The sequence below is a fragment of the Chelon labrosus genome (assembly GCF_963514085.1).
Source record: "Chelon labrosus genome assembly, chromosome: 4".
NCBI lineage: Eukaryota > Metazoa > Chordata > Actinopteri > Mugiliformes > Mugilidae > Chelon > Chelon labrosus.
In genome coordinates this window covers 10,711,714-10,721,729 of record NC_140340.1, presented here as the reverse complement: position 1 = coordinate 10,721,729, position 10,016 = coordinate 10,711,714, and the positions used below count along the sequence as shown (strand labels likewise).

The following is a 10,016-nucleotide window of genomic DNA, read 5'->3' as shown; positions in this document are numbered from 1 at the left end:
TGCTGGCGTGGCTGGTGGTCCTCCAGTATCATCACTGTTCCTGCAATAATATGATACTCTCTAATTGCACTTTGGCCATTTCTGTGCCCAGCAATCTCAGCAATGTGCTTGGGGTGCAGGGGTGACATCCTCTGATGTAGATAAGACAAATGTTGCTTGACTCAACCTTCTAAATTAAACGTTTCTGGGTTGATTTATATTGCCGTAAGTTCAGCTGTTAATTCCATTTCAAACTTTATTTGAATGAATCACCTCATTTCCTTAACTTGTGTTTCCTCCTGATGCAGCTTTAAATTATCTGATTAATCCGCATGGAATTACGCTATGCAGGCACTTTGTAAAATCTGTGACTCTGGCACACCCATGTCTTTTATTGGATGGGAAAAAAAACAAAAACACAGCTCACAATACAGTGTAATTACTTTACCTGCAGCAATTGAGACCAGCAGAGTATTGTTGAGACACAGGTGAGATGCAGGTGTTTAATTTAGACGTCTTTAGTGATGAGTGTTCCAAGAAGGCTTTGCATCAGTTTTCCACCAAGAACAGTCAGGAATATATTTTGGTTTTTGTTAGGTTGCTGACAGCGCGGGTTTGCAGGACAAATAAGGAAGGACGTGTAACCGAGGTGTCGCCGGAATCAAGTGTTGCGGTCACACAGTGCACACCCAACATCCAAGATCAGCACACAATTTTCCGAACCAATCTTCCTAACCTCTCCCCAAGTCGTTTTCCTATAATTATCAGTAGCATCTGTTACATAACTGAATCATAGCTGCACTTGAATTGCACGGCGTATGTCAGCTTTAATAGGAGCTTGCAGACACAATATTACACAGAAGTTTCCGAGCAGAGATAAGGCAACAAATAGGCCGAAGAATCACTGCCTGAATCACCGGCGCATCAGCGGAGACGTGGAAGAAGTCTAAAAAAAATGGCCAAAATGTAGAAAAGAAACAAAAATCCTAACATACTCTGACTCGAAGATGTTTCCGTGGGTATTTTGTGTGACTCTGCAGTGCATCCTCAACCCTGACCACTGACTCATCAGACTATATATACAGGAGGACATCTGTAATTTATTAAAAAGAGGTCTTTGCTTGTTTTCTCATCCTGTTGCTGAATTGTGTTGTGTTTCTAAAACCAGCCAGACTTCGCAGTCATGCTGTAGCAAGCTGACCACCGGAGATAACAGCGACAGTGTGCACATGTCTGCGCGTTTCACATTTGAATTTAATTTGCCAGTGTCTCTCGGAGTAAGCACAGAAAAAAACAAACAAACAGGGTTATTTCGCACCGTTTAATTCAGTCTGATTTGCTCTTCCGTGTCGTATGTGTACAGTCCCATCCCATTTGTAGACACCTGTTACTTCATTTAACAGACAGAGACGTAACTGCCTCGTTTGACCTCCTGTGTTGGGCTGCAGTGGTCGCCCCTGGCCTGTTGTGTTTCCTCACAAATGACGTTTCAGTGAGGGTCCCTGTCATCCAGAATCGTACTGACTTTCATGCACCGTGGAGACCTGTTGGCAAATGTTTCTGTGAATAAACCCTAAATTCTTAAAGGCTTCTTTAAGGAGGCCCCGGAGCCACCTAGAATCATCTGCAACACACACAATCTATATTTGGCCCCAGGTTTTTTTTTCTTTTCTTTTTTTTTTCTACAGACCTTTTGGAAACATATTCTACCTTTATGTGAGACGGCTGAGGTGCTTTATCTGTGTTAGCCCAGACATAGTCACCATGGCAACTGGGCCTGAGTAGCAAGTGTCACCCGAGGAGAGAAAGCGCCTCGGTTCGCTTTGATGGAAAAGTCTAATTTTTATTTTACTCACAGACTGTCCAATAATTATTCAGCGCCAGGACCAGGCCTGTGACACTAACAACCACAGTTAGTGTCTTCAGCATTTGTTGTCTCACAGGTTCCTTTGTTTTACCCCAAAAATGTCCACCGTGGTGAAATAATGACGTTATCTAATAAGGGTTATCTCGAGTTTAAATAAATCATAGACTGCGATGGATCTTGGGATATATTTAAGCTACAGATGGCACAAAATGGCACAGCCATTATTACATCATTAAAAATTAAGTCTCTCATATCCTTTTCTCCCGGTTAGCAAGCAGGATCTGCTTTATTTTAAAATCCATAGCTTATTTCAATTTTAATTACATCTTTAATGAGAAAAACTGATTCGATTAGTTCCCATGGTACGGCATTTATTGTGATTATTGTATTTTTCTATTACATTTTCTCTAAACTGTAAGAATTGTGTGTTAAAAATGGACTCTGACTTGTCGATTCATTAGTACTAGGGAAAACTAACTGAGAGAGCTGTTGATTCAACTGTGATTTCATTTTGGAGGCGTTGGTTTGTGGTGTTGTTGAACTGTACTGTGTTATACCGACACATGTTTCTATTATTTTGACAACCCCAATTTAGTCAACAGGATGGACTAACTCAGAAACACTTATGTTTTTTATTCAACTACAAACTACATCCTCCAAAATGATCGTCCAGTTATATTACCACCTTCCTGATGCTGTTTCAGGGACTGTTATATTGGACTGCATTCGTTCTCACTTGTGTACCTAATGTTTTGTCTAGTGAATTCAAACATAAAATTCAATCCATACTGGCAGACCAGTCAAAGACACACTCGGTCCAGGACTCTACGGTGTCTTATTGTGAATTGCAAGATGTCAGTGGTTATTAAATTACGTGTTTACAAGACAGTACAGCGCTGCAGAGCTTTACTTTACTTCATATGCCACGGGGCCTGAATATGTTAGCCGTCTTTCATAGCTGACATTTATTTCTTTTTGTTACAGTCATTGTATTGCTTGGTGCAGCACCATATTCTGTATGGATGTAATCTAGTGCTCGGTATACAGATAACAGAAGACTTTGTGTTTCTGTCCGTAGTCGGTGAGATGTTTTTTTCTAGGGGAACGAACTGATAAAGCTACCTTCCCTTTTTCCCAGAAGAACAGCTGATCAGCTGGGGATCACACCAACAAAAGCTGCTAATTGGGTCTGTGCTGCACTGGAGGCCCAGAATAAAAATATAAAAAAAACTAATAACTGGTTATTTTGAAAACAGGGACATTAGAACATGCCTTCATTCATTCATCTTCTGTAACCGTTTGTCCTGTGAAGGGTCGCGGGGGGGCTGGAGCCTATCCCAGCTGTCATCGGGCGAGAGGCGGGGTACACCCTGGACAGGTCGCCAGTCTATCGCAGGGCGACATTAGAACAGTTAGACCTTATATATATGTATGTTTTTGCAGATTTAAAAAGATTTTTTTTTTCACATCTAATACGTTTTCAACTACTATCATTGCTCCCTCTGAGTCAAAGCAACCAACCCTCATCGATCTATACAGTGAGATATACTATTGCTCCGGCCTTTTAATTAGTTTATTATTTAGCTGATATATTGTGAAGTTGTAAAGTAGTCTTTCTGGCAGTATCTTCAGCATTAATGGGATTTACTATAGATACAGTAAGTGTTGGCCATTACCAAATCCAGGATGATGCTGGGAAATTCCTGTGGGCCGTTTGAGATCGGATCTGCGTAAACTGGGACAGCTGCTGTTGACTAATAGAGTCTTAAAGCTAACTGAACAGATCTGTTTTATATCCTCAGCTCTCATGTGAAAGAAAATGACACTTTATTTTCTGTGTATGTATGTATTGTTTTACAGAGCGTGTCACCTGATATAAATAGTTATTTATCTCACAGATGCTTCTCTCTTGTTCCCTCAGATATGGCTTTCATGTGCTCCGCGTATTCAGGCATGAAAGACGTCCCCCATGTTCATTTCTAAGAGGCAGAGCAGTCTGATTTCAGCACGCCGCTGTTAAGGACCCTCTGCTGGCTCCCTGCTGACTCACAGGACATGTACGGCAGTGCAAGAGCTGTAGGCCATGTAGAGAGCAGCCCCGTACGGTCCCCGCGCCTGCCACGGTCCCCCAGACTGGGCCATCGCAGGGCGAACAGCGGGAGCGGGGGTGGTTCGGGGGGCAAGACGCTCTCCATGGAGAACATCCAGTCGCTCAACGCTGCCTATGCTACTTCGGGGCCCATGTACCTGAGCGATCATGAGGGCGTGGGCTCCACTGCCACCTACCCAAAAGGCACTATGACTCTGGGTCGAGCCGCCAGTCGGGCCATGTACGGGGGCCGCGTCACAGCCATGGGCAGCAGTCCCAATATCGCTTCAGTGGGGCTGCCTCATGGTGACCTGCTGTCTTACAGTGACCTGGGCTCACTCTCCATGCTGCACCCCCACCACCACCAGGGGGTGCCCTCCGCTCTGCTGAGGCAGGCGGTGCGGGGCAGTGGTGGGGAGCTGCTGGAGATGCAGGCCCAGCTCAGGGATATGCAGAGGGAGAATGAGATGCTGCGACGGGAGCTTGACCTGAAGGACAGTAAGTTGGGATCTTCCACCAACAGCATCAAGAGCTTCTGGAGTCCTGAACTGAAGAAGGAGAGGATAATGAGGAAAGAGGAGGCGGCTCGAACATCAATCCTTAAAGAACAGATGAGAGTCACTCATGAGGAGAACCAGGTGAGATTAGCCCTCTAAGCTCTCATAATCCACTCATTACTGCAGTGAATTTCAGTTGCTGCTTGTCTGTTGTCTTTATATATATTTTTTTCCAAGTACTGCCCTTTTTAATCTGACTCTGCTTTCACCACGCTCTTCTCTGCAATATAGACCACAGTCGCCCTCAGTCCAAGAATTAGTCAGAGAGAGTTATTGCAATCAGTCGTGGTTTTTTTTTTTTCAATACTTGTGGAAACCTTTCTGGAAAGAGTCTTTTTGTGCGCATAAATATTTAAGACACTCTCTCCTCACCGAGTACTCCAGTGCAGAATCAATGTCACTTCAGCCACAGGAAATACAAAACCCTTTAATCTAGTTTTGACAGTATTGTGGAAATCTGAGCTTGCAGCTGTTGGTGATGAAGCGAAAAGCTTGACGGCTCTGCCAACAGGTGAATTGAACTTTCTGTGCAACGTTGCTTAATTTTTAGCTTATTTTCAAAGGTTTCAGCAGATTGGCCCTAGAGGGGAACGTCAAAGGTTTCTTCTTCTTTTTTTTTTTTTTTTTTTGCTTGCGTCAGTGTGTGGGTGTAGCCATGGCCCAGTTAAATCAGTTACTGACAAGAGTAGGCACAAGTCCCAGAGACAAAATGTCAAGGACACTTAAACACTCTTTGTCTATACGACTCTCCCGCTGTCACTCTCCTTTTCCGCTACCTTTCCTTTATTTACTCTGACTTTGATCAGGTCTTTTGCTGCTTTACTCTGTTCTGCACCACATTCATCACTGTAGCAGATCTCCCGACTAAACACTAATAGCAGATAAATAATAGCTCTTTTCTAATGAACCTCTGTGTCATTAAATCTCTACTGGAGATCATGTACATATCAAAACTGTTGAACGCTACACACAGCGCTTTCATTTAGTGTGAAAAATGCTCTGTGAGTCCCCATAATGAATTTACTGTAACACCTCAATTGCTTGATTGCCACTGTAAGCTGACTCATAGTGCAGGCAGGCAGGCAGGCAGGCAGAGCGTTTGCATACAAAGCTTTTAGTTTAGTTGGATATGTCAGCTGCAAGGAAAAGTGCACGACACACTGATGAAGATTGTGGAATGGGTCAGTGTATTGCTTGACCGGCTACATTGAGCCGTACAGTATTTTTTTAAATTTTTTTTTTTCTCCTTTTCTCTTCGAGGCAGTCGTGATGCAGCAAACAGAGCGACGCCTCGAGCGATGCAAAGGCTACATTTTGCCAGCTGGTTGTGGTCTTTGTGCTAGTCCGTCTGCAGTTCCGTCTGTCTGTTCGAGTGACGTTTTCAAACAACCGAGGCCACTCATTACTCAGAGCGGCAGACGCTGTCACTCCACCCTTCAAGGTCGTAGCAGGATGCCATTAGTGGAGGGGCGGGGGGCGCCACATGAGACCTGTCTGCCTGCGCATCTGCTTGAATTTGCGTATGAGAGCGGCACTTTCTAAAAGTAAAAAGTGTGGGACTTTACCTGATTTGGCTCGGAGTTAAAGGAGCCCGCGGTTTGTCAGATTGTCGCTGAAGCAGTGTCACGCTGCGAAAGGGAGGGATGCCTCATATTACGGCGATCCGTAAAAAAGGGGGCCTACTCTACATACTTTGATTCTTTAAAATCTTTGTGATTCGTTTAGCGTTCAGTAGAACAATGTGCCTGTTCAAGCTAAACCAACACAGTCAGTGCTTGCACCAAAGCGATTAATCATTTCTTATTCTGGATGTTCGGTGCCTTTAAAAGCTCACTGTAAATCCTTGTATATATTTTTAGCTTGGCTTCGTACATAGTGGGAGCTGAGGGCTTTCGTGCTTTTGTGCTGAACACAAAGAAAGGACTCTTCTTTTATCTCCAGCCTCGTCCGGTGATCTGGCTCTGCACTGACGATATTTATATCCTCCTGGTAGGGTTCATTAATGAAGTATGTCAGCTAATAAAAGGCAGATGTGCCTCGTTACTATAATTGGTCTTTGCTATCTTGATTCCTGGGCTACGAGGCGTCCTTACGTAACCGTGTACTTATGGTGGGACGGTTTGGTCACACCCACCGGGCTTGTTGAGAGGCTGACTGAGGAGCAAATTGCCTCATTAATAATGGAGTAATTTCAAGCCAATCATTACATCTGTCTTGTAGCACCCCTCACAAGTGCATCAGGTGCCTCGGGCCTCTATTAGCTTGAGCAAATGCCATGCATTATTTATCTTGTGAAAATTAAGATCTGGGAAACTCTGTTTCTTTCTGCAACATATCTGAGTTTGTCTTTCATCCGTTTCGTGAAGCACGGACTCTTGAGTGAAATACCAACCGTGGCCTGCAGAGCTTTAATCAAGGCAGTCGATGGTCATGACCAGAGGCAATGATTAGCCCAGAACAGTTTTATGCATTTTTAATGCACTGTGCGGTAGGATCAGGCCGTTAAAACGCTGTTTGACTTGAATCCCGCCACATTTTTTAGTTTTTTTTTTGTCATGCTGAAGCTGGACAAGAGCTGCTGGAGGCAAGTGTGTGAGCTGGAGCGTACCGTATCTGACTGAGTCATGACCACTGCTGCTCAGCCACCCAGTCAGCCCTCATCAACGCATTCCCCAAAGGAGGCTGAGCGTCCCATTTCACTTCACTCTGCGTGTACACAACACCTCAGATATCACATGTTTTTTATTTTTATTGTTTTGTTTTTTTTACTGAAAGCCGCCAATCGTAAAATAATGCTGTTACCATTAAAGGTGTGAACAGGATGGGAGGGTTGGGTCTCACCAAAATGTGTTGATTAGAGGTTTATCATAACCATCAGTTTGTGATGAGTGAGGGAGCGGTCTCGTCACAGTTACTGGGTGCTCATATAATTTATAGCTCAGGTGTACACACACCACAATGTATATTAATGCGGTGTATTGACTTTATATTTTGCTCCATTCAGTCGGCAGCAAGCAAGCTTGCAGAAATCATGCATATGATGAGCAAATGTTTTTGCCAGCGCCGTGACATGCTGAGATCATGCGGACACAGGAAGTATCACATGAACAGTCGGTTTGGCTCCTTCCTGTGGCAACCACTCCCCATCTGAGCACACAAGATGGCTGCTGCCTCATTCAGACGACAGGAAGGTGTTGAAAGGAAGAGTCTCTCTCTCCCTCTCTCTCTCGCTGTCTCTCCCCACTTTACGTAGACGAGACGAGATGGAAATGCGGAGAAGCAGGGGAATGTTTACAGAGAGCAGAGCTGGTGAGATTAAGATGGGAGTAGAGGATGGAAGAACAAAGCAAAGGGGATAAAGACATGTTACAGTCTGCTGGCGTCTTTTTATCCGGAATAACAAGTTTAGATGTGGTTCAGAGCAACACAGAGAGTGCAGAAATCATAACGTTTAATTAAGAATTATGCTTTGGTAAGCCACCAAAGCCACCAAAAAAAAAAAACACTATAATTTTACATTTGAAAAATCTTCCTGAAACACACAGCATCAGAAACCAACATCACATTAGTATTAAGAAATGTGACAATTTGATTCTATTCCTCTTTTACTGTGAAGTCAAAGATTTAGACTTTAGACTTAGGCTTAGATAGACTTTATCCACAGGGGAAATTGCATGGTCACAGTAGCTTAGTTGCACATAAAACACAAAAAACAACAACAACAAAAAAAAAAAGTCTAGTAAAATAAAATATAACTAGTCAAAGCAAAAATAATTACAGAATTAGCATATAAACAATTTTATCATTCACTGATCTCCGCTGTCCCTCTATAGTCTGGTGTAGTGGAAGTCCATGATAGAGAGCAGTTTTACTTCATATACAACATATAAATTCTACTTCAAAATCTACTGATTCTGATGGTGGATGTTTTCAACACTGAACTCAATGTAAACTAACGCAGCAGCTTATTTATTCGTTCCTTGTGGTTTAGAGCTCCCTCCATCTCAGCCTAGCCACAGAGCCCACAGCACCCTCATATGCTTACTTAAATTCAAATAGTGTAAAATAACTCTTAGGCCGAGTCGTATTTTGTCTGAACGTTGTTTGAATCAACACTTTAAAGATATTCTAATCCGAAACACATTCATTTGGTGTAGTAGCTGTAGATAAACTGTTACTTTGAATAGTTTATTGATTGCCCGTCCTTGTAGACTGACTTTCTGGCGAAATCATGCAAAATCACTGTGAAGTCATGCGTTTTACCTCATCATCACTGTTTTGCATTAGTAGGCGGCAAAAGATTTAATACATAATATTAAGTCAACGTGTGACTCATAGGACGTGTTCCAACGGGTGTACTAGTGCTAATACAGTCAGAGTTACCCTTTGGTGCTTACCTCTCAACTATCCTCTCAATTACAAGCTGAAAAAAAAGAAAAAAATCAAACAATTCAAAACATATAAACATGCCTGGAACATACCTAAATAAATCGGTCCCTACTTTGGACCAGATTGAAATATCTCAGCAACAATTTTTTATGGATCACTATGAAACTTTGTGCAGACATATAGAACCTGTGACGTAAATCATTACGAAAAGAGCTGTACCATCTCTGGTGGCTTTTCTAGTTTTGCCACCAGCAGGTTGAATTGTCTCAACAGTTGTTGGATGCACGGGTTGCACTGAATTTGTTTTTACTTACTGATGTCTGCAAAACTGGTCACATTCCATTCAGCTCACCTGCACTCTTTGATTACCAAATGCTAGCATGCTACTGCTAAGCTAAGATGGTAGACAACATTGTCATTGTGAGCAATGTTGGTTTGCTGACACTTGAGCTAAGAACTGCCCCAGACTTACAGGCCTGCTAGCATGTTCCCAGTCTCATTTACTGAAATTTTGTTATTACAGTCATACGATTCATCATTATGACACTCTTTATCATCCCATATCCAACAGGTATGGGACTCAAAACATATGACAGTGATAAAGCCTGTGATCATTGTTAATTTGGACCTGGGATCAGACCTCAAGTGCCTCAGATTTAGCTCAAAGTGCCAGCTCTTTGAGCCTTTAAATTTGTGTGTGTGAACTTAACCTTTCCCAGTGGCACACTAACACTCGACGACATAAAGCAAGACTAAAGATAACTGAATAATGATGAAGTAATATACAGTAGTTGGCTGGTCCAGACTATGAAGAGAACTGCATTCCTATATTTTTAAAAGGACAAACGAAAATGTTACTAAAAGACGGAACGATCTTCTGCACGCTTGATGAACATTTAAACATCCTGCAAAGAAACATTCAGTATAGTAATGCTTAACTCCTGTGTGCTGTCCTGACTCTCAGGTTTCTAGAATCACACCACACTCGAACCTTCTTGTATCTGAGTGGAGATGAATAAATGCAGCGTTTGCTGGCATGGTGTGGGTGTAATTGTGTATTGTCAGACATCACGACACACAGCACAGAGATTAGGAATGTAGTGAGCAGTCAGCTGCTCAGCGCTTTGGCGCTGAG

At 42.9% G+C, this 10,016-nt stretch overlaps 1 protein-coding gene across 1 annotated transcript in view; it reads left to right on the top strand.

The window, feature by feature from the left end:
* Positions 1–3,901: 3,901 nt before the first annotated feature.
* Positions 3,902–10,016, top strand: part of erc2 (ELKS/RAB6-interacting/CAST family member 2) — a gene marked incomplete at both ends in the record, with an annotated part of 28,350 nt that continues 22,235 nt past the window's right edge. Inside the window, one exon of the mRNA XM_084542923.1 lies at positions 3,902–4,573. Within this exon, the coding sequence (XP_084399049.1) occupies positions 3,902–4,573 (672 nt within the window). The remainder of the gene's footprint in view (positions 4,574–10,016) is intronic.